We start from the raw sequence: 25,976 nt of genomic DNA, 5'->3' as shown, positions 1-25,976 counted from the left end.
ATTATTGGCTATAAATCAGGAATCATTGGCACTGCACAACAGAAAGTGATGCAATATTAATTAACCTTCAACTTAGTAAGTGCTTCTGATTCGAAACACAATAAAGAATACATGTACAACATTAAAAATCATTTTCAAAGAAAAATACTCAGAAACGTACCATTTTGTTAATTTATTATGCATGTACTATTTAAATTATTTGTTAGGAAACTTGGTGTCAAGGAACATGATCAGTAGAAAAACACCTACACGTACAGTATGACTTTAATAATGCATGTCACAACATCACCTGTATTATAGCAGTTAACACTGATTCCCTTCAAAGTACATTAGTTTTATCTAACATCCCGTTGTGTCTGGTAATAAGTATTATAAAAGTGGCTGAATTTGTGTGGGTTAATCATCATGGCACGTCCAGATCCCTGATGGCTGGCTGTCCGAGAGGTTGGCTGCTTTGATCTTTATGGGGTCAGGCGTTTGGGGTCACGAGGAAACATGGAGGTCTGACGTACATTATGTAGGCCGAGATAAAGCATGGTCACTCTCTCCAGACCTAAGAGATGCCAGACATTTAACATCATGCACTAGTGCAGCAAATGAGAGCTAAAAAACTGACACGGAATATTTTAGCACTAAAAGTGCTGTTGACTTGAAAGTTTCACCAGATGTCGGTAACAAGCCAAGTAATCCATACATAGGGGCAGGACTGCTTTCTAATTACTGATAGATTTCAGCTGGTGTCTTGGCTTTCCATGCCTTTTTGCACCTCCCTTTGTATGCATGGATTATTTTGGTTGTTACCGACATCTGGTGAAAATTTCAAGTCAACAGAACCTTTAGAAATATATTTACTGAGAAAAATGGTGATGTGTAAATGCCTTAAATGACCCAAAACCTTTGAACAGTAATTTCTAAGATTGTAAAAATGTTTGTTACCTATGCCACCGCCACCATGAGGAGGAGCTCCATAACGGAACGAGTCAATGTAGGCCTTGATCTTCTCCAAGTCTGTAACACAGAGCAAAACATGTATCATCTATGACAAAACAGACTTCAGAGTAGTCAATATTTACCATAAGGATGAAGTGCAAAGAGTTGTGAATCAAATGCATTACAGTCACTCCACATTCTGTGTATTCCTGTTTAGTGGAGCATCACTTTTAAGAGCACGGATGCTGTGATGCAGTGTAGTTACCGATGCCGTGGTGCATTGCTCTTTCAGTGAGCAGCTGGGCATCGTGAACTCTCTGAGCTCCAGACAGGATCTCCTCTCCTCTCATGAACATATCATACGAGTTGGAGTATTTCTGCAGGAAGAACATGTAGAGTTTGCTATGAACGATGCAGCCGCTGACTAAAGTGATGGATTTAGATCTATAGGCTTCTAAACACTTACCGGGTTGTTGGGGTCAGGCATGGTGTAGAATGGCCTTACCGCCAAGGGGTATTTGTCCAGCACATAGAAGTCAGTGTCATACTAAAATAAACACAAAGGTGTGTTTAATTTATATGAGCAATATTCTACTCATTTGCACAAACATATTTGTCCTGGTTTCAATATTTCTGGAGCTAAAACCATTGATAATTTAGGTTATTTTCCACTTTCTCTGAACTTAAGCAAACAAAGGAGTCACAAACAGACTTCAGAATTACCCATTTTTTGTAGTTTCCATAAATTATTCTGAGCTTTAGAGTATGTCTGCTCTTTTATGTCAAAGAAAATTTAAAAATGCTGGAGTAATGATCAGCTTTGCCTTCACAGAAATAAACTGCATTTTAAAATATATTTAAAAAAAGAAAAACTTCATTTTTAATCAAATAAATGCAGCCTTAATAAACATGAGACTATATTTTTAAAACATTAAAAGACCTTTCTGACCACGAACTTTTGAATAGTAGAGTATATTATTAATGCTTAAAAGATCTTTTACCTTCTCTTTCACAATACGACCAAGCAGCTTTTCATTAGGTGTGCTGAGGAAGAAAAAAATGAATGATCACAGATCTGTTCTAAGATGTGTTACAGATTCCCTGCGTGTGCAATGTGGGAAATTCCATCAAGAAAGCCACCCTGACCTCAAATCTTCTTCATCCCCCATTTCCACCCCAGCAGCTCTGAGCATCGCCACCGCCTCCTTATACTCCAGTCTCAGCGTGGGCTCCAGGAACCTGAACGGCTCACTGGGGTACTGCTTATTCACCGTCTGGATCTCTGTCTGGAACCTGGAGTGCATTCACATCACAGACACATGATGAGAGAGAATAAGTAGGAAGAACGGAGACTTGCATGGAATGTGGGCCCAAAATTCAAAAGTGAAACCATTAAAACATTTGTTTCATCTTCCAAATACTGTTTTCCATAGCATTAGTGGGTAAATGTTATTTTTCCTCAATGCTGGATCAATCATTTATGAATTCCACATAAAGAGAAAGCTGGGACAGATTGCCTTGTAAGTAACATTTGCCACAAAATCACAAGACTTGCAGTATTAACCTGAGCACTAGATGGCAGTGTACATCTTTGTTATTATAAACCACATGAACTTGTTGGCATTTCTTTCACGTGTCATTTTTTATGAATTTCAAGAGAAACTCATGTGACTATTCTCATGTGATTTGCTTCTTATTAAAAGGAAATAGGACTTCACTAATTTTCTTTTTGCACATTTAAAGCCATGTTGAAGGGGTCACGTCCCTTACCGGTCACGCAGTCCCTTAAAGATCTGAACCATGGTGTCAGTAATGGAGTCAATGACCTCATGGTAATGATAATTGAAAGCCATTTCAATATCCAGCCCCACAAACTCAGTCAGATGGCGATGAGTGTTGGAGTCCTCAGCCCTGAACACTAGGAGAAACATTTGCAGTCAACTGAGTCATTCACATTCATAGTAACCGCAGTATTTAAATTAAACCACAGGGGGATTCACTTTAAACACATTACTAGTGTTCACGGCTGACAGAAATTTATCATGAAATAACATTTTCAAAATTCAAATTGCGTTACAGTGTTATTAGAGTCAAACCAAAACTCAACTATTTAAATATTTATTGTTAATTTAAATAAAGCTGAAATTAAATAAATATGAAAATCTTAAAATTAAGCTTTTACAACAAGCTGAAATAAAATAAGCATGCAAAGGAGTAAAAAATAAATAAACAGAAATGCTAAACGACAAATGACAAACAAAAAAATTACTAAAACCTAAATTAAAATTAAAATATGAATAACTATAATAGTATATAAAAGAATTCTAAAACAACACTAAATTTTCAGACCATCAATAACGTCTCAGAATGATGCACTTTTGAACATTTCCAGGTAAAAGGAAAAAAAAGAAGCTGTTTCTACAATGTGACTTCCTGAAGTCTTGCGTCCCAGGGCTCTGCTGAAAGTGTTTGATATTCTTGCTCTATTCAGTGTGCTGCACAGGAGGGATTTCTGTGCAATCCGTCTGTTTATCCTGCAGTATGTCCTGATCTGCATACTGGCAGAGAGGAGATACTGCTGAAGGTGACAGCGGCCAGATGCTTTTGAGGCCATGATCGTCTCTGGGTCTTCTGGATTGTTTGCGATCACCTTAGAGATGATCTGAGGATGTAGAAGGGAAAGAAAGGGTGTGTTTTCATGCTTTACCTGGTCCGACACAGAAGACTTTGTCAAAGTCAGCACAAATGCACATCTGCTTGTAGAGCTGAGGGGACTGGGCCAGGTATGCACTGGTTTTAAAGTAGGAGACGGTGAAGACATTTGCTCCCCCCTCGCTGGCAGCTGTGAAAAATACACAAAAACACATGCGCTGTGATCATAGATATTATGTTGTCTGCAGATGTGAGGACAGAGCAGTGCTAATAATTCTCATGGAAATATGGCCATCATAAGAACATGATGTTCTAGAGGACACGTAGAGTTGGGTGTGGGCACCGGATGCCATGCGGTTTTACTGAAAGAACACGATGTTGATCTGTTGCGGGTGGTAGATCTCACCGAAGGCGGCAAACTTTAAATTCAAAATGTGTCACTAAGGCATTTTCTGATTGGCTGGCCGGGCTACAGAGGAAATGAAAGTAACTGTTTTCCTTAACAGCGAAAAACCACATAAACACAACGGGGGGTTTTGCTGAAAGTGTTGTAACACCACCAAGGCCTTTACTGACGTAATACCCAGTCTTTAAAATCATTGGAGGACTAAAAAAGCAGCGTATTTAAGAGCTGCTTGAAGTAGTTGAGCGACATCATTTTGGTGCTCGACTTCCATCAACGTTCCTGTCCCAAAACGTTCCAGTATTAGGCGAATAAAAGCAGTAACGCAGATATGAATTAAAATTAATACAATGTGTTGTTGTTTGTGTGTGTGTGGGGGGGGGGTTGTTTTTTATTAGATTTATTAAGGATTTGATTTATTATTTTTATAAATGAATAAAAAAATATATATTTTACATTCCCTGTCATTATTCTTTTATTATACCAATAAAATTATTACAGCACTAAAATGAAAGCTCATTTCTGCCTCAAAATATAACTTAATAAATAAAAATGTAACAGTGACCTTATGATTTACAATGCAACTCTCAGTTTGTCTTATTTTAAACGTTATCTCACAATTACTTTTTATGGTAGAATCAGTCTTCCATGGGAATCAGTAAATTGTGATTTATAATATCAAGCTTCAAAAGGGACAAAAAGTTTGCAGTCATTATGATTTATTTATTTTGATATTTTTTAAAGAAGTCTCATGTTCACAAAGACTACTTTTATTTAAATACAGTGAAATAGTACTATTGTGTACAGACTGTTTTCTATTTGAATATATATGTGACCCTGGAGCACAAAAGCAGTCTTAAGTCGCTGGGGTATATTTGTAGCAATAGCCAACAATACATTGTATGGATCAAAATTATTATTTTTCTTTTATGCCAAAAATCATTAGGATATTAAGTAAATATCATGTTCCATGAAGGTATTTTGCAAATGTCTTACCATAAATATATCAAAACTTCATTTTTGATTAGTAATATGCATTTCTAAGAACTTCATTTGAACAACTTTAAAGGTGATTTTCTCAATATTTAGATTTAGACACCCTCAGATTCCAGATTTTATCTCAGCCACATATTGTCCTACACCATCAATGGAAAGCTTATTTATTCAGCTTTCAGATGATGTATAAATCTACATTTTTAAAAACTGACCCATATGACTGGTTTTGTGGTCCAGGGTCACATTTTAAACTGTAATGTATTTCCATCATCATTACTCCAGTCTTCAGTGTCACATGATCTTCAGAAATCATTCTAATTATTACCTATTATCAATGTCGAAAACAGCACCTTAATATTTTTGTGGAAACTTTGCTATTTTTTCAGGATTCTCTGATGAATAGAAAGAGCTGAGAAAGTTTTGAGTTTTGAACTCTTTGTGCTCATGAATCCCAGCAGATCTGATAGCTCTCGGTGTACCCACCATCTCAAGAGTGCTAACATGGCATCCTATTACTGACTGGAGACATATCTCCTTAATAAACACCACTTTTTCTTCAGCCGGTGTTTTGACAGTGTCGCTGTCTTTTTTTTTTTTTTTTACCTCAGAAAATGAAAAAGTATCAATCCTTGAAATTGAAATTTTTAGAGACTGAAGGTGCAGAGAAGGAACAATAAACTAAGTTGGACAGCGGGAGCAGGAAATCATTCAGGAGGCTCAGTGTGTGAGGACAGAGATAAGACCTGTGTCATGAATACAGATACTCCAGCGTGAACATGGAGACAAGATCATTTGCCTCGTGTCATCTCAAATGCTCTGTGAGGTTGAAGATATAACCGAAGCAGAGACTTCTTCTCTTCTAGATTGTGACGTACATCCAAATGAAATGGATTATTAGGTTACTCAACATGAGCTTACAGTCAGCTCTAAGAAAGGCGGGTTTAAACTGACTAAATGTTTAGAGATACATCACCAGACAAAGTCTGTCTTTCACCTGAAGATGAAAGTTGAAAAATGAAACATGCAAAGACAATGTAGCATAATTCAGCACATAACCCGGCCTTCATTACATCAGAAGAAAAGTTGTTTCAGAGGTGGATTTGTTTTGGTAAGACATGATGATAATTTAGCCAATTTGTAAAATAACTGCTTATATGTGACCCTGGAGCACAAAAGCAGTCATGAGTAGCACGGGTATATTAGTAGCAATAGACAACAATACAGTGTATGGATCAAAATTATAAATTTTTCTTTTATGCCAAAAATCATTAGGATATTAAGTAAAGATCATGTTCCATGAAGATATTTTGCAAATTTCTTACCGTAAATATATCAAAACTTCATTTTTGATTAGTAATATGCATTGCTAAGAACTTCATTTGAACAACTTTAAAGGAGATTTTCTCAATATTTAGATTTTTTTGCTCCCTCAGATTCCAGATTTTCAAATAGTTGTATCTCAGCCAAATATTGTCCTATCATAACAAACCATACATCAATGGAAAATTTCAAAAACTTGACACTTAAGACTGGTTTTATGGTTCAGGGTCACATATCGTGCTATTATTTGTGCTCGCTGCTTAATCTGGCACACAACATATTCATTTTCATTGAGTTTTGATATGCAAGTAAATAACTAGTGAACTACTCCTCTGGCATTTCTTCAGAGGTATGCAGAGAGATGAAGTGCACTTGGAGAAGGCCGTACCAGAGATGATTTTGGGGGTCTGGATCTCCACAAAGCCCTTGTTGATAAGCGTGTCTCTGAAGAGCTGACACACGCCTGACTGCAGCCTGAAGATGGCTTGGCTGGTCGTGGTCTGTGAAGGAAGACGCATGGGTTAGTACACAAGTTATGTAACCCGTTTGTTTGGGTGTTGCCAGGGACTGATGTCAGCACTGCTGTTTTCATGCCGTGTAACACCTTGAAACCTCTGCTTTGCATTGTGAAGTTCTGGAGAAAACATAATGCTAGATCTCAAAAGACCTCTTTTGATTTTGCTCTAATAAAATCTCTCTGGCAACTGAATATATTCTGGTCATTTTTGTCAGAGATACAAATAAATTAGGTCCTCTTCACAGGACCAAAGGGACAGAGTGCTTGAAAAATCAATCTTCAGCAACAATCAAAGCTCCTGAATCCTCGGGTCTCAAACAAAAAAGCTTTCTCAGCCTGAATTTCCCATGAATCAGATGACTCCCTGATGACCCGCGATACGGGCCACGTTTCCTCTTTCTTCGTCACGTACAGACAGCTCGCATAAATCCTAGAGAAACGGCTTCTATATCAATATTTCAAGATTTGATTCGGTTAGGACAGACTCACTTTTGCAGACAAGAATTCATTGTGCTAGAATAACATTAAGATTTCTGTGGAGATTTAAGGTAATTAGATCTACTCTGGTTCCATGTTTGTAGTTTTATAACCACATTACAAACCTCCACTCCCCTTAGGGGGATTTTAGACCTGTAAATAACAGAAAAATGACGCTGTTCAGAAACCTAGTGAGCAGTCTATATAGACACTTCTACTATTCTAATGAAATATGACCGATTTGATAAACAGCAAGTCAGATCTACAAGCATGTGCATAAACTGGACTGGCATCAAAACAGCTGTTTTTGCATGATTTGAGGCTAGATTTATGATATTATTATTGTCAGATTTGATTGCTGCTTTTAAATCTAATTTTGACGTGCAGTCCTGAAGAAGAGTTTATAGTTTCTGGTCATCAAGCAGAGTTGTACTGACTGTAAAGGGTGTTAATCAAGATGAAGTTTGAACTCAACATAATAAATAGGAGACATAGATAATGGGTAAAATAGGTCATTATTAATTAGATTGAACTATTCAGTTTTCAGTACTGAAATAAGTACACAGATAGTTTGGGGTCAGTAAGATTTTTCATTAAGGCCACATTTATTTGATAAAAAAAATACAGCAAAACAGCAATATTGTGACTTATTACAAATTACAAATAACTGTACAATTTCTGAAAGAAGACTTATGTTGAGCAAGGCTGCTAAAAATACTATTATGAAATGTTATTGCAATTTAAAATATCTATTTTCTATTTTAATATATTTAATAATGTAATGTATTCCTGTGATGGCAAAGCTGAAGTTTCAGTAGCCATTTCTCCGGTCTTCAGTGTCACATGGTATGTCTGTATGTCTGTATGTCTGTATCTATCTATCTATCTATCTATCTATCTATCTATCTATCTATCTATCTATCTATCTATCTATCTATCTATCTATCTATCTATCTATCTATCCATCCATCCATCCATCCATCCATCCATCCATCCATCCATCCATCCATCCATCCATCCATCCATCCATCCATCCATCCATCCATCCATCCATCCATCCATCCATCCATCCATCCATCCATCCATCCATCCATCCATCCATCCATCCATCCATCCATCTGGTATTGCATCTGGTATATCTTAGAAGGCAGTATAATGTTGCTGCCTTCCTTTAAGAAAACTTTTCCATCTAGGTAGACAGCTTTGGTTTTGGGGGGGGGAAATGCCCCCCAAAAACCCATATTATCATTAGTGACATGTCATTTGAAATGAGATCCTACAACTTTTGACTAATGAATTTGAGTAGTTTAACAAATCATGAAATAGAGATTGCACTCACTAACAGCAAATTTCTAGTGATCAAATATAGCTGAATGCAACTATGAAAGTGTAGACTTTATATAAACATGCAAAGGTTATGGACATGACTGTGGGAAACCTGCAGAAATTACATGTTTTTTTAAAATAACAGTTAGTGTGATCATTTATGGCCGTAATGCAGTAAGTGTAATATATACAGGGCAATAGGACTTCCTCTTATTAACCTGCTAATAAATATCAAGAAGTCAACAGATTAAGACAGTCTGTCTATATTCTCAGTGCAGATCATGATAACGCAGTGCGCTGCGAGGACATTAAGTGACTCTTCTGTGAAGCTGAGTGGTTGTACAGTTAATATGCAAAGCTGCTATCAGCGGAGTGTGTAAACATGCAGGTTTCAGTTGGCATCCTCACACGTCTCTCACTCGGGGAGTATAGAAATGAGCTGCGTGCATCACTATAGTTCAAGTTCAAGTTTATTTGTATAGCGCTTTTTACGATACAAATCATTGCAAAGCAGCTCTACAGGAAATTAAGTTTCCACAATATATTTATATATTGCAGAACCTTAATATATGTAACTTATGGCAAAATTTGGTAATTCTGTACTCTAGTGTTCGCAAGGCCATTTTTCTTTTATGCCAAAAATCATTAGGATATTAAGTAAAGATCATGTTCCATGAAGATATTTTGTACATTTTCTACTGTAAATATATCAAAACTTATTTTTGATTAGTAATATGCATTGCTAAGAACTTCATTTGAACAACTTTAAAGGAGATTTTCTCAATATTTAGATTTTTTTGCACCCTCAGATTCCAGATTTTCAAATAGTTGTATCTCAGCCACATATTGTCCGATCATAACAAACCATACATCAATTTAATGGATTGTACTGTTCTTTAACACAAACTGATTGTTAAGCTGATGTAATGTCTTTCGGAAAAAAAAATTCAGCAGACAAATCTATAAAATCATTTTGAAAGTTTTAAATTGTAAAAAATGTTATGATCTAGGACTTTCATTCACTGTGAGCCATTGTAAATACTGCAAGTCTATTCCTCACAGTTTCATTTGATCAGTGTTACATTCAATAGGGCAACTAACCTGACTTAGGTCTATTGGCATTTGCTTGACTGGTACAGGGCCAATCACCTGAGATGTAAATGTCATGTGACTATTTACAGGACAATGCTAACCAGCCAAATCCTGACCCCTAGGGACAGATAATTCATCTTAAATGAAATCAGAGAGATGGATACAGGCTTACCCTCAGATCGATGACTCTGTTGTCCAGTCTAGTGTCCTGATTAACTGTGGCTCTTCCCTCCTGAAAGAAAAACAGAAAATATCATGATTACTCAAAGAATTTCTACAACATTCTGTTGACAGCTCACAAATAAATCTGATTGAAATCTCATTCCAAACCTATATGATTTATTTTCTTCTATCATGGTATAATATTTTTTTCTGCCATGAACATTTACAAAAATAAAGTTTACTACAAGCTGGAAATTATACAGGTATAATATACAACACTACCCAGAATTACAGTATATAAATCTGACTCTAGATTCAAATTGTTTCTCTTGCAGACGCCCCAAGGCCCCTGAGCTCTAAGAGTTATGTTTCCTTCATAAAGCCTGTAGGAGCTGAAGACTGATCAACAGGCCGCTCATCCTCAGACCGCCCGATAAGACACAGGCGTAATGAGGCGGCAGATGCTCTGTCTGACTGACATCGGGGAATCCCTGCAGAGAACACCTGGACAGCAACTGCAGCTGGTTTCTTCTTACTACATTAACACTGTCTGACATCAAGAAAGACAGGCAGAGACAGAAGCCATGTTCACAATAGCCATTTCTGTACTGTGCAAAGTATGCAAATGTTCTGTATTTATGGTATGACCTGCTGCATTTGCTATGAGAAATACAAAACAGATTAGACCATATAGAATACTATATACCATAATGTAATGCTCTCAACAATGTAGCAAGGTTATTTTTATTTGTATAGTGCCTTAAAAAAAACAAAGGCTGCTGCTTTAAGGGATAGTTCACTTCAAAAAAGAATTCTGTCATTATTTACTCAAGGACCAGCATCTGTTTGCTTACACACACTCTTCAAAATATCTTATTTTGTGTTCATTAGAAGAAGAAAAAACATGTTTGGAACCACTCAAGGGTGAGAAAATGATGACAGAATTTTAACTATCCCTTTAATGCATACCATTCTGAGTATATACTGTGCAGTAGTGCATTCCTAACAGAAATAGAGAGAAAACAACCTTTCACCTCAACTCGTCTTACATCAATTAGGCTGTGGATTATCGTAACAATGAAATGAGGGATCTGTTTAACGTTTTAAGCTTTCATTTCTGTGCTGCTTTTCAACTTTCTCACCTCGTCTCCTTCTCCCTCCGGCCTGACAGCATCTTCAAGCTGAAGGGGAAGTCTGGCCTCAGACTGGCTGATCACAAAGATCTGAGATCATGACACAGAAAAGGGAAAGAGAGTTTAGGCTATTATTAGACACAAAACAAAAGAAGTCATCAAGCACAATGCCCAAGCTGCTTTTTTTCCATACAATGAATGTGAAACAGTGAACTCTCTGGTCACTTTCACTGCATGAACTAAAGCAGCTTCTGCAAAACTGCTCCTTTTGTGTTCCACATACTCTTCCCCAAGTCATATAGATCTGAAACAACACCAGGGTCAGAAAATGATGGTCATATATTCATTCTGGAGTGAATTATTCATTTAACAGCATGTTACTACAGAAGAATTGTACCTGCAAATAGGTTCTTGGTATAATTCTTTGTTTATAGCACATGTAAGGCCAAAACAAATGTTCAGAAATCAAGTTTTTTTTATTGTGCATTCCACGTAATATCAATCAAACTGGGTTGTTCTGATAAAGAGGAGACACTGCAGGCAAAAACACTGCTTTTTCATGCACCTGTCAGGTTTTTGGGCTTTTTAGTTTTTCATAAAGTGTTTTTTCAGACTAGTGGAAAGTGTTTTCCAGTTTTCCAAAACTTTACAGTTTTATTCCTGTCTATATATCCTGACAGAGGGATTTGTTCATATATAATTTGCTTGCTTATATACAACGTTCTATTCCCCCCAAAATTGTGAAAATATAGTGTTTTCTGTCCGTTCTAAGCATTTCCTGAATTACGGAGTGACAAAAATGAGACCCAAAACTCTAATATGTCAAATAAAATTAAACAAGAATTTTGAAACTGACATCATCCAGTGTTTAGATTTTTGGACTAGAAATGTATGCAAATTAGAGCATATTTCATTAAATAATGACTCATTTGGATATCTAAACCTAACATTTTAGAAAACTTGTAATACAAAAAATGTTTGCAATTATCAATGCAATCAATCCACTGGGTAAGTAAGGAGATAACTATTTATTTCCACCTGCAGTGTCTGGCCTTAAGTAATAATAACTTACACAAATACAGGTCATTTACAAAATTATAGTTCATTGAAAGTGTTTTTTTATATATTAAAAGTTTGATTTATGACAAAAGCAGATAACTCCACATTTCATGTTTCAGAGTTACACAAAAGCACTGGTTTAATCTTAGTAATCTCCTCAGATGCCTGACAAAGGTTGCTGTTGTTGTGATCATAAACTGTATGGATGTGATTATACACAGTTTTCCCTCTCCATTGTAACGCAGTGCTTTTGCAAGGCTCTGTGAAAACGTTTCAGCTTATTTTCCGTTTACGCCCTGAAGAAGATATCACAGGTTCATCAAGTTTGTGGAAATGATTCATCCTCGATCACTTTTAGTCAGCTTTGACCAAACTGCTCTCACGTCTTTTCAAAGTGAAAGTAGCCGTGTCACCTGACCTGAATACAGCGCGCTGATTCGCTAGAATGGACTTATCGGCTTCTGTTCAAAAACAACACGGAGCTTGTTGGCTTCTGCAGTAAAATATAAACTCACGATGCCTTGAGAGTGGACAATACCGGCTTTTTTGACAAATCGTGTTTCGGGTTCAGATCGAGCTATATGTGGAGAATAATATTTTTTTTTTTTTTTAAAAGTGGCGTTTATCAGTTTTTGCTAATTAAACTCTTCATATAAAGAGCCTATTTTTTGTGAAATGTTATTTCAACTTTCCATATTTACAGAGAACATTGAAAGGTGCTCTCTCAATCAAGTAACAGAGATGCATCTCAGATCTCTACCCTCTCCACATGGAGCTCCACATCCTGCTGGGAACAGCTCTCGATCTTCTGCTCCACCTTCTTCACCACGGCCTCCACGTCAATGATGCTCTCCTTTGTGAGGCTATAAACACAAATATGCAGCATGAGGGGAACAAATGCATTTTGACAGCTGCAAACCCAAACACTGCAATTTAAAAAAAAATATTCTAATTATACATTTTAAAATTCTTGTATAAACATAATACAAAAAGTATTATGGGATGTTTAGAGATTACACGACAGGTCAACAGGTTTTTTTTCTTTCCAGTCTCTTATTGCTCACTAAGACTGCAAGTGTAATTCAGAAATCATATGCTGATTTGGTACCCAAGAAACATTTCAAAACTGTTGTTTGTGTGAAAACTAGCATGATTCAGGATTCCTTGATTAATATAAAACATTACAAAAACAGCATTTATTGGAATCAGATTTTTTAGTAACAATGTCTTTACCACCATTTTTGGTCAATTTAATGTGTCCTTACTGATTAAAAGTATTAATAAATTTTTAAACAAAGGTGTAGACAGAATATTTATAAAATTAATTAGTCACAAAACATGTGTGAACTTCAAAACACAAATTCATGTTTAGAAATGTGCAATGTGTGGATTTATTAGACTCGGGTGATAATGATCAAAAACAAAACTGTTTCACCTCAGAACAAAAGTTTAGGTGTTTTATAAAACACATTCAGAGTAGCACATATGAAACAGAAACTGCAGAACAACTTCATGGAAACTCGTGAGATTATATTGTTAGGCAACAGCACCTTTGCAATTCAGCTTTGTTTCAAACGATCTCCATCACATGGTACACACAAGTTCTGCTTTACAACTCAAATAGATCGCTGTTGTGAAGACAAACCACATTGTTTTCACTGATGAAACACTACGGATTTTCTCAGCACCACAAATACTGCAAAAATATTAGCAGTAAAGTGAAAACCTAAAAATGAAAACCCGGTCACTTTCCAAATTAGTTTTCAGTGGAACACAAAATGAGAAACTTCTGATGAATATTTGGATCTAAATTTTTAAAGCTTGACAGACATGGTCACTATCATTCACGATCTGTCAAAAAATACATAAAGCCAATGGGGTTTGGAACGACATGAGCAACTTTCATTTTGGATGACCTACTCCTTTTAATGAAACAATTTAAGATTGGCAAGACTAAGCCATGTCGCCTCTCTAAGGTCAAACGTTAAGATGACGGCCAACTGTCTGCTTCAGAGACAGACGGCACAAATTGAGATTGCAACCTTCAGCTCCAGTCATTACAAAGGAGTAATGAGAGACCAGAGAGAGAGGGAATGAGATGCGCCGGTCCCTGCCAGCTGCTGCTCTGAGAGCGGCCACATCGCTCTGGGATCAGTTCTGCTTACACGGCCCTCTCTAACTATCTCCATACAGACACGCTGCTCTTCATAAGTCCTGATTAAGTCTGGCTACTGAACACTAAGCTGCCCATGATGGGCTCTGCATTAGTGCTTGTGCATTGAAAGCACGCTGGCCTGAAGGGAGAGGTGGATATAAAGAGAGGATTACACAGGGAGCGAGTGTGTTTGACCTGCACATACGCTTTATCACACAACATTTGATTCTCAACAAGCTTCAGTGATGAAGACTACACATCCACTGACCATTAGCTAGGGGGAGCTGTGCTCCAGAACGTGTCTGTAAAGTCTCTATATAGGTTTGAGGGAGCAAGACGCACTCTAATCAGGGTCTGAAGCACTTCTTAATAACCTTATTATGAACGAATAAGGCATGAACGGGATTTGAAGTGGTGTAAAAAATTAAAAAATCAGAAGTGAGTGGCTTTATCGCTTTGGTTTGAGATAAATTTCTATAAATACAAAGGTGCATTAAAACCTTTGCCATGGGAGGTTTAATGATACTGGGATTCTACCATGGTAAAAGAATGTGGACATAACCATTAAACATGGTAAAACTCATCATTTGAGCTGGTAATTGATTTTAGAAAAGGTGGCTATGGCAATATGACAAAAGACAGCAACATTCATTAAATACTTAGAATACACTGATAATTGTCTCTGCCAAATAATCTAAATTAATATAAAAATTCTGTATTTTTTTTGTCTTTGAACACAGGTCATCTAAATAGATTTTAGTTTCAGAATATGCACTTTATGAGTTTACAATGTTTTAATCTTTACCATGTGATATTTAAACTGAGATGCTGAATGTTACAGTGAATGTTACCATGGTAAAGCATGTGAAAATAAACGTTAATGGTAACACTTTACTTAAAGCCGTTATGTATAATGCATTATAAAGGCTTATTAAAGGGTATAATGCATTTTAATTATTCATAATATGCATTGTAATACATTATATCTTATAAATAATTATAACTGAATTTAAATGTATAAGTGTTATAATCTAAAATTATTTATGAGGTTTGCAATGCATTAAATGGCATAATGCATTAAAACTACTTTCATAATGCATAACAGCATTAATAACAGTAAAACTCAGTGTAATGCATTTGTTCATTGCTTTTAAAAAAATGACAGCAATTGCAATATAATTAAAGAAACTGACAATTATAGATACATAGGCTACATATATATTCAGCCAAGGATTATATAATAATATAAAAAAATTAAAAAAAACTCTACAAATAAATAAATTAAAAATCTACAACACAGCTCATCCAATCTAATTTTAAAGTAAGTAATCTTCATCCTGAAGTAATCAAACATGCATGATATTTTCCAGGAATTAAAAAAAAAAAACTGAATAATGAATCATGTTTGTAGGGAATGTGTGCTTCCGGGTAAACATGAGGAGTGTGCATCTTTAGAGTAATGCAGCTAATACAGGTGTGCATTATTTTAAAATACACCACATCGTTATTTTAGAGAATTCTGGAACTCTAAAAATAGGTATAGCTCATATATTCATTATGCATTTGGGTGTGTTAAACATCCTCTAACTGAAACTCTCTAACTTAACTGCCATGTTACTCCACTAACATTTACGTAATACAAAGAGAGGAAGTTTCTCTGCAAAACACAAAATCTGTTTCAGTGATCTGCGAGCGTGGGGAAGCGCTCATCTAAGATTCCTTCTGAGGAGAAATCCTTCAGAAATAACAAGTGCACAGATATCAACCAGAACCATTTGAGTCAAGAACAATTACAAGAACTTCAAGCAATGGGAAACAAGATCAACAGCGTAAGGAACTCCCCAGACCACAACACCCTTCCTAATTCATGACTGATAATGTGAATAGAGTTTAGCCGCCATTCAGTGCTGCGTGAGCAAACAGAGGATGTTAACACGGTCAAGCAACACACCCTCTGACCCTCTTAAAAGAATAGAGGTGGACTTGAAAACACAGTTTCGTCTATCAAACAGTTGTGAAAGCAAGAAACATTTCAAGCAAGAATGCAACAGAACGAATCATGCAAATATTCAAACATACACATTTCCATACATCCAGGCGGAATAAAAGGTTTCAGTTTTGTGAGTTAATGTTTGTCCTATTGTCCCACAACCCCTCTATTTGACCCCATTCATTCAAGTCATACTTCTAAGTAGACATGTCTCTCTGATGTATCTACTGTTTGTTGTTTTAAGGGGAATGACCCATTACGGTGTTGAGGGAAAGCTGTTTCAGACTGCAAAACTGGAGCTTTTGTTCTGAAGTGAAACTTTATCGATCGCCACTTAACACGTTAAAATGGAGCGAGTCGCCAGGACTTCACTTTTCCCACCATTGTTTGACAGGAAACATGGCCTATACTCACTTAGCTGCAAACTTGACCATCTGCTTGCTTGCACGATCTCCCACGGCGAGCAGGGCCTGCACGGTAAACTGCTGGTGACGCAGGACCAAGAAGCACTGTTTCCCTGGAGAGAAAACAACCTGTCAGAACACATACCGGAGCATACCTTACAGACGGGTACTTACTGCCCAAGACAAAAAGCACAATCATATTACTTAATATACACTAAAGTTTGGGGGCAGTTCTATTTTTTAAAGAAATTAATAATCTAGAATTAATTCATAATAAATTAAGCAAAGTCTGTTCTGTTTAATTACACATTAAATTGTTACTTTATTTAGTTTAAATTGCATTTAGTGTGGAGTTTGCATGTGAAATTTTGTTGGTGGGTACAATGAAAGTTTCAAATTCAATTAAATTCAGTTTAGCAAAGATCACAAAACCAGAATCAACAATACATTTTAATCAATTACTAAAGACTTTTACTTATTTAAATCTCTAACAAACTAGGATTTAGATTTGATATCAAAGTAGAGCATGCTCTTGTCAGAAGAGTTAAATAAAAAAGCAGCAAATTTACTGTCAGCTATCAACAGAACATCTGGACGTCTCTTTGAAACACACAATGCGTGTAGTTTTGACTTGTCACCAGATTGCTAATCAGACACCTTGAGAGTGAACAAACTCTGATTGGTGCAAACCTGACACGGATCAGGTCAAGATCAGAGACCACCCAGACTCTGTGAAGTCCCCCTCGGTGTTCAGAGGCTGTCAGACAGACAGCTGAGTGGGTAGGAAGTTAAAAACAGAAATCAGGATGTTGTTGTGCTGAAGGACATCCTTCAGCCCAGAGCACACCTACAGAATGAAGGAAGCTGGGGTTAAAGGATCCTTGACATGGAAGCCGTAGTGGAAGGAAACTAGTGATATAGCCGTGGTTTATTCATTACTGCACTCTCAAAGCAGACGTGTACGTGTGGGCCCTTCAGACTTGGATTGTGTGGAACAGACAGGGGAAGCCACAAAGTTTCATTTAAGCTGAGGATTCAACCAAACAGTTTCTATTGACATCAATAAAACACAGCCACAAGGAGTGTTTGTCAGTTCTGTAGTGAAAATGGCCACTATTTTCATAAGCTTTCAACGTCATTGCAATTCATCCGAATAAAATATTTGGCACAGATAAGGCCCATGTTGAGGGCACCCATGTCCCTCATGGACCTCGTCACCTCCATTAACCACGGGTATGGAAAATTACAGGACTGAAAAGTAGGAAAAATTATATATTATTATTATTTTAAGAATGTGCATCACATGTATGGAGGAACATAAGAAAATAAGTCTAGATAAAATATAGCTAACAGCACACTGTGCATTATATACACACTATGTGTAAACTACAAAAACAGTATATGAAGCAGTACGCAACAATCAACATTTTAAATAGTATGCTGCATGCAATTTTTGAAACGTGTAGTTATCACCTCAGATGTACATATATTTCACATTTTTAATCCAACTTTGAGTTAAAAGATCTCAAATTTTGCCAATGTAATTTGGCAAATGCAGCAAAAGTAGATCTAGTTAGCAAAATTAGCACAAAAAAGAGCACTGTCTATTATTAATAGTCTACCAATGCATGAAGAACAGCTTATTCAGAGGTCGCTTCCAAACTAAGCACCTTTATACTGATCAAAGTACAAACTTTCCTGTTTAAAGTTTAAATTCAATTTTAAAAAATTATAATAATCTGATGTGAAATTCACGGGGAGAAATGCTATTATTAATGTATAATTATGATGATGTCTGTTATTTAAATTTAAATTGAAGCCTTTAATCACTTGTTATTATCTAAATCAACTTACATTGCATTTTTCAGGTGTATATACTTAAGGACATTTCTATCAGTTCTTGTATTCCCTTAAATCCAACTCATGACCTTGGTGCCAAACCCATGCTCTACTGTTTGAGCTATTTATTTATTCATTCATTCACTTTTTAACGCCATGCCAGCATCAAGGCTATTTTCATGGCGATCTCTGAATAAATTATACAAGGTATACCGATTAACAAAAGGTTATAAAAGACATTTCAGATGAACACTAGACAAAAATTCTAAAATACATTCAAGTGATACATTTTTATATAAATCAGTTAAACACACCTCTGAATAAAACCATTGTCCATTTACATTAAAAACAGTACAATCCAATAAAATATGCTTCACAGTCATTTTAGTTTGGCAATTAATGGCATGATGGTGGTTCTTCACCTTTTGATAATAAATATCCATGTGCAAATCTTGTATGACCTAAAAGACATCTTGTAAAAACAACCTAGATTTAAAATTAGTAAAAACTAATTCTTACGCTAGGATTTGTTTCATATAGCTTATTTTCATGCCATTTATGCCACGTCATTAATAAGAGTTTATCACAGGTTTCTTCTGTTTGAGGAGCTGTAATTTTAGTGTTTATTAATGCAACAATACATCCGGCATGTCAAATAAGAAAGCCTTGAGCTTTGGTAAGAGCAGCTTCCATGTGTTGAAATGAATTGAGCAACACTTCCAGCAGCAGATGAGCTTGTGTAATAGTGAGGAGGCGGGTGTTTACCTTTAGCTCTGCTGGTGTGAATTCTGGCGCGCACCCAGATCTGCTGCTCTGCCTTCTCGGGTGTCAGGTCCTGGACACGCACCAACGCCCTGTCTGCCTCCATCCAGGAGAGAGAGAGAGACTCAGAGAAAAGACAAAGACGACAGGCCTCCCCCCTTGTACACAGATCTCCACAAAGACATTCACTCGGATTACAAAGCCACCGGGAAGAGGGCTAATAAATATGAAACATAACAAGCCCCGTCTGAAATGTGACCATCACGTGAATTCTTCTCTGTTTTGACAAATACAGTGTCACCCTGCCTCCGCTGACTCGCATTCAGACTTTATTATGAGGCAGCAGAGACGGGGCGGTCCGCTCAGCCCCAGTTAAAGTGCTCAGGGCGTTTGGCTGATCCAGAATCCACCCACATGAAAGCTTCATCTATCTCTGCCCGAGAGGAATGCTGGTGGGAGACGACTTTGTTCTCGCAGCCGGACAGTCGGGAGTAATGTCACCCTAATTCCTCATCCCAGATTTATCTCATACAGTCATTCAAGACTATTATGTGTGACAGCGAGGGGAGGAACATCAGGGAGAGCTAAAGGACACGCCAGGGAGATCCCGACAGCATTAGATTATCTCTTAAACTCAAAGACATTCCTAATTATCATTCTACAGCAGATTTTGCACTGGGAAACCTGTCTATATTCATCCTGTGGGAGCGAGATGCCCTCCTAAATCTCCACTTAAAAACTGAGAAGGACACTGACCCAGTTTCTGCTGGGATTGGACCATAGGACAGATCCCATAGCGATCCTTGGCAAAATCCTGGGAGGAGAAAAAGAGAAGACAGGGATGGTAATGAATCTTAAAGGAACAGTTCGGCAAAAATAAAATCTGTTAATTCTGTCATCATTTATTCACCCGTTATGTTATTTAAAACATGACTTTTTCCAAAGGAGAATGCTTGAATGGGTATTTAAACTTTCAAGCCTCATCAATGATAAAAAACAACTACAAAGCATCGAAAGAAGTCCATTTGAGGGATATTTAGCAAGTAAACAAAATCCAAAATACATTCATTCGTTGAAAATACAGCAATTTGTTTATCACTGATAATCATTCTTTCTAGTAAGCTGTTAATTTGAGAACCTCATGATTGGATCATGGATCATTAATGAGTTAAACAAATCTTTCAGATTGTTTTGTGAACTGGATCAACCAATTGATTGATAAATATTAAACTCAAAAGAATAATTTGTTCTTGAAACAAACATTGCCAGGGTTATGTCAAGATATGCAGTGAATGATATCTTAAACGGGTCATTATGGTCCATTTACTTAAGAAAAATACATTTAAAAAGTCCCCATTCATTGTAACTGAAAGGAAAATGTGACCAGTCCATTAAAAAAAAAAAAAAAAAGAAGAAAAATCTTTCCAAAATACATATTCATAATATATTTGGGACACTAAGAACGTAAGTACATCTTTTGTTTTAATGTCTATAACAGTTGATATGGCTAATAACAGACAGAAAATGTGAATTTGGACCGTGAACAGTAAATACTTACATCCTCATCAGCTTCCTGCTGCTCTGCGGCCTGAATCAAAGACAGAAACTGAACTCAATAAAACTTCAACAGTAGAGGAAAAACAGACCCTCCGTAAGAGCTAACATAAAGATTAAACACATACTGATTATTCTGGAGAAAGCCAAGTGCTGCAAGTTCACTTCACAATCTTACCAAAATGCCATGACACAAATTCAAACACTTACTGATGTCTGCAACTACATTAGAGTGCGAAAATGGAAAATAAAAGGACTTTTCTAGGTAAAACAGAACTGGATTCTTTGTAAATTATTCAAATCAATGTGTCAATTTAAATAAGAATGGCTTTATAAATGTGTTCTGCTCATGTTTCCAGTCTCTGAATCACTCACTTGACAAAATGTTGCACAAATGTCAAGCAGACAAAAAAAAGAGCCAAAAATACATTGTATGGGTCAAAATTAATGATTTTTCTTTTATGGCAAAAATCATTAGGATATTAAGTAAAGATCATGTTCCATGAAGATATTTAGTAAATTTCCTACCGTAAATATATAAAAACTTAAGAACTTTAAAGTTGTCCAAATTAAGTTCTTAATTCTAAAGGCGATTTTCTCAATATTTAGATTTTTCAGATTAAAAGCCAGCACAGTACTGAACAAACCTCACAGCCCAAATTTCACTCACTCCTAAGAAAACAAGACATTAAGCAAACAAAATAAGCACAATGCTCATTCTGACTGTTTAAAATATTGTGGAAATATTTTCTGGATGCACAAATGCCACTTTGTTCAGGCACATGCACATATTTATAATCACAGGAATTGCAAAACAATGAAAAGCCCTCCATACTGCAGTGGTTTGCGTCTCCTGGCACACACTCACCAGCTTGGCCTGCTTCTCTGCCTTCTTCGCCGCTTTCTCTGCTTCCTTCTGCTGTTTCTTCAGGGCTTTCTTCGACTGGGCCTGCTGCTCCTCCTCACCGGCTCTAAAACAGGAACATCACACAACAAAAACAGCTCTGTCAAACTTCCATCTACCTTTTTTAAATTTCCTTTCAGGAAGCTTGTCTGAAAGATGGTGAAAAGCATTCCAACCTCGGCTTACACGCATAGGCACAGCATCCCGCTGGCTTTTTGTCCCATACTGTAGCAACAGACTGATATAACAGTAATGAATGGGAACATGGAAGTGACAGTAACGATCGATAATGAAAATAGATTTTTCAGTTCACTTTTAATGATGTGATTTCAATTACGTTCCACATATTGGCAACGGCAGTTTTTCAGTCCATATCACATGATCACAAGTGCATATAGTAACTAACACTGTAGTGGCAGCATGGTGGCTGTGTCAGATCTGAATAACATATCATTTTTCATATGTATATAAAATGCCCCAAAAAAATAATTTAGGGTCAATTGTCAGTTCTCTTGTATGGTGTCTTGATATATATATATATATACACAACAGTTCAAAGGCTTGGGCTCAGTATGATTTTTTTAAAAGAAACCATTACTTTTATTCAGCAAGGAAAAATTATAATGAAACAAATAAAATACCATTTCAAATAAATTATATTTTGATATTTCTGTTCATTAAAGAACCCTAAAAAAATGTATCAGTTTTTCCAAAAACATTAAGCAGTACAACTGTTTTCAGCACTGATAATAATAATAATAATAAATGTTTCTTAAGCAGTAAATCAGTATATTATTATGATTTCTGAAGGATCATGTGACTCTGAAGACTGCAGTAATGATGCTTTGATCACAGGAATAAATCTCTGTTTTAAAATAAATTAAAATTAGTGCTGTCAAACGATTAATCACATCCAAAATAAACGTTTTTTGTTTATATAATATATGCATGCTTACTGTGTATATTATATAAATATAAATACAGACACAGTATATATTTAGAATATATATGTATTTACATGTATATATTTATATTTGTATAATTTGTATATAAATATATTTAATATATAAACATAACATTTTTCTTAAATATATTCACGCATGTGTGTCTATTTATATATATATATACACGTAATAAATATACACAGTACACATACACATGTAAACAAAAATGTTTATTTTGGATGCGATTAATCACGATTAATCATTTGACAGCACTAATTAAAATAGAAAATAGATATTTTAAATAACAATAACATTTAATAATATTTATAGCAGCCTTGGAGAGCATAAAAGTCTTCTTTCAGAAATCTTACAGACCCCAAACTTTTGATAAATACACACATTCCACACAAAACTGATGAAATGCAATACTCAAACATTTTTTCTGGAATTTCATTTCCTAGCCTGTTATTATAATTAATTACATGACACTGGACATTCTGCATGCTCTATATAAGAATTGGCAATTAAACAAAAACACACACACTAGCTTATTTCCTCTATATAATAATATGACAGGAAACAAGCTTACTTGTGAAAAATGTAATAAATTACTCTGAAATGACTTTCTATTTTGGCATTAACACCAGTCCAGACATTAACCAAGTGAGGCTAATATTGCCAAGACCACCATCCATCCATCATTAGTTAATATACGGCAGAGATTAATTACTGAGCAGTACAACAGTTATTTATTACAAACACAATTACACCCCAACAATATGTAAACTGATCACAGGTCAGAGGTTAAAGGAAATGACATGCCTCTGTGATCTCCATTACCATTTTAAACTCTCAATATATAACACATGGTTTCCGGTTAACAGGACTGACCAACCGCTTTAAATACACCCGTTACAAATCACTCATTTGCTAACTTTAAATTCTGTGCTGTCTCTAAGGATATGAATGGCACCATTTAATCTGAAACCACAAGAGTAACAGGTGGTCAACAACATGAGCAGAACAAACCCATGCTCCACCTCAAGACATTCAACAGAATTTACTATTACACCAATTCCTCCAAACAACAGAGAAACTGTGACTCCGCTGCTCTTTATCCAACACTGATCTACAGCAGAATCTGGGCAGGCGACCATATGGCAGCCCTCAGGCAACACAGGATCAGGTGCCTGTACACAGAGCTACAGAAGTTTAAACACAATGGATCGGTGAAAGTCTTCCCCAGCACTACTACTGCCGCGGGCACCGCTGAGGCCTCAACCGTGCCAAAGCGGGCAATAAACAACTCTACTCCCCCCTCTGCATTATGCATTAGCACGTAACGGCAGCGGAGGACATACAGGGCCACAGTGAAGGTATGCACAGCACGGAGCAGTTTTCAAGGGAATTCATGGATGACGGTCTCCCAAAGCATCGCTGCAATTTCTGCTCACAGGATATTGGAGGCACTGGTGCAGATAGAAGAGAATGAGAAGGCTGCCGATAATTAAAGGCCTGTGTCAGATTCGAGGTTATTTACACAGAAACACAAGGAGCAGAGCAGAGCAGAGCAGGGCTATAAGAGTAAGGGTGCAGCTCCACACCACCAGAAAGCAGCTGTTGACTCATCAAATTATGTTTATGTATTAAACCATAGACAGTATTGTTTAGATAACACTGCTTTGGGCACAGCATGGCATTATTACATAAATACTCCATTTAAAAAATAGTCTGCTATAACTAACATGAAACAAAATGAATGTAATTTCTGAGATCAAAACAAATCTTTCTTACTTTCACTTTGTTTTTTGAAAAGTAAAAGCAGGTCAAGAGTTTTACTTTTTTTATCTGATCCAGGGTTATTGATCAATTCATTTTCATGACTTTATAGATGATTTTCCACATCAATTATTGGAAATGCTTTTCTTTTGAGCTTTCTGTTTATCATAGAAGCCAGAAACAAAAAGTATCACGGCTTCTATAATAAAAATAAATAAATAATAATAATAAAAAAAAAAAAATAAAAAAAATTTTTTATATATATATATATATATATATATATATATATATATATATACACACACACATATATAAATAAATAATTATATAAATAAATAAGTATATATATATATATACACATATATATATATAAGCAGCATTACGCCATTAATAGACATTAAGTTGATTATTAAAAACGGGTAACTATCTGTAACTAGTACATCATTAGTACTGCTCACACATATCACATGTTTGCTTTATAACATTAAAGTGTTGCATTTTAAACGTCTCCACGACGGATATCTATGAGTTTATTCTCTTCTATGTCAGTAAATTGATTCCAAACTAAGTTTAAAAACTTAAAACTGTGGCAAAAGTAGGTTTATCGTGTCTGAGCGCTTGTTTAAGTCCAACTGTTAGTATATAGAGACCCTGTTCAGCTCATAGTTAAAGATCTGCTGATGCAATCATCTGTAACTCAGCTAGCAGCTAAACAAGCTAATCAGTGCCCTGACCACAAATATAGCACATCCGCGCAAAACAACGACATTGTGTTCTCACCCTTGAACAGTGTCTTTAGTCATAGTTCGGCTCTGAAGGGATGCAGTGAAACAAAAGCACTAGAAGTTCAAGATTTGGGGTTTGTTCATGTGCAGTGACAGCCACTGGGAACGGTGTGCGTGTGGAGAAGTGCGGAAGTGTTTTGGTGTTGCACATTCACAGCCTCCTCGCGGAGAGTCCGTGTAGAACACGTCTCCACGACAAAAGGTTCCTAGTTACTGGTTTATCCGCACGCGCTCTGTTAGCTGCTCAGCTCGTGTAAATAAAACAGTGAAATTAATTAGTGAAATAAAACATTGCAATCCTGCTGCCATCCCAGAAAAATAATGAGTTAAATATGAGTTAAACCAAATAAACCCTGTGAAGATGTTCCGCCTCTATGGTTTATAGTCACTTCAGGGCTGCTAAAACACTCCTGTAACCTGATGAATATTCATTTCCCACAAACATAGACCTACTGTGCAGCATGCAAACAAATATATTACATGCATACTCTATATATGATGTGTTTCTCAGTAGGATTGGTTCATATTAGCAGTGTCACTGGATAATAAACAGGCTTTCTCTTGAGTTACAGACCATCGTTTCTGTTCTGTTGTGGCTATAAAGTCTTTCAAGGGCTATTGGTCACAGTAGGTCCTGATGCAGGAAACTTCCTTCCTGATCCTTCAGTCAAAACAATGTAAACCAATGGCAAGAGTAGGAAATATAGTCTGATAAACCTTCTGTGCAACAAAGTTCCCTTCACAGCTTTATTTATGCATCGAAATAAACACATTTCTGGCCGAGAAGCAGCTG

The 25,976-nt window shown here is 36.3% G+C and overlaps 1 protein-coding gene across 1 annotated transcript; it reads right to left on the bottom strand.

Moving 5' to 3' along the window:
- Nucleotides 1-153: 153 nt before the first annotated feature.
- On the bottom strand, nucleotides 154-25,327 carry LOC306877362 (aspartate--tRNA ligase, cytoplasmic-like). The gene is made up of 18 exons (XM_079429087.1): nucleotides 25,179-25,327; nucleotides 21,640-21,742; nucleotides 20,776-20,805; nucleotides 19,974-20,031; nucleotides 19,221-19,313; nucleotides 16,627-16,729; nucleotides 12,828-12,930; nucleotides 11,018-11,098; nucleotides 9,886-9,945; nucleotides 6,690-6,801; nucleotides 3,638-3,772; nucleotides 2,701-2,848; nucleotides 2,077-2,223; nucleotides 1,932-1,974; nucleotides 1,397-1,477; nucleotides 1,196-1,307; nucleotides 937-1,008; nucleotides 154-553 (listed from the first exon to the last, which is right to left on the bottom strand). Exons 1-18 carry the CDS (start codon nucleotides 25,199-25,201, stop codon nucleotides 462-464), a joined length of 1,596 nt encoding a protein of 531 aa, XP_079285213.1. The 5' UTR covers nucleotides 25,202-25,327; the 3' UTR covers nucleotides 154-461.
- Between the last annotated feature and the right edge of the window lie 649 nt (nucleotides 25,328-25,976).

Source organism: Barbus barbus, assembly GCF_936440315.1.
Source record: "Barbus barbus genome assembly, chromosome: 11".
NCBI classification, from domain to species: Eukaryota; Metazoa; Chordata; class Actinopteri; order Cypriniformes; family Cyprinidae; genus Barbus; species Barbus barbus.
The sequence above is the reverse complement of the archived record's forward strand: the minus strand, read 5'-3'. Positions and strand labels throughout refer to the sequence as shown.

Coding starts and splice junctions, on each gene's coding strand:
- LOC306877362 (XM_079429087.1), bottom strand. CDS start 25,201: ATGACTAAAGACACTGTTCAAGG. Junction 3,773..6,689: donor GACCCCCAAAATCATCTCTG/GTACGGCCTTCT, acceptor TATTTTTCACAG/CTGCCAGCGAGGGGGGAGCA. Junction 2,849..3,637: donor AGTCTTCTGTGTCGGACCAG/GTAAAGCATGAA, acceptor TGTTTCTCCTAG/TGTTCAGGGCTGAGGACTCC.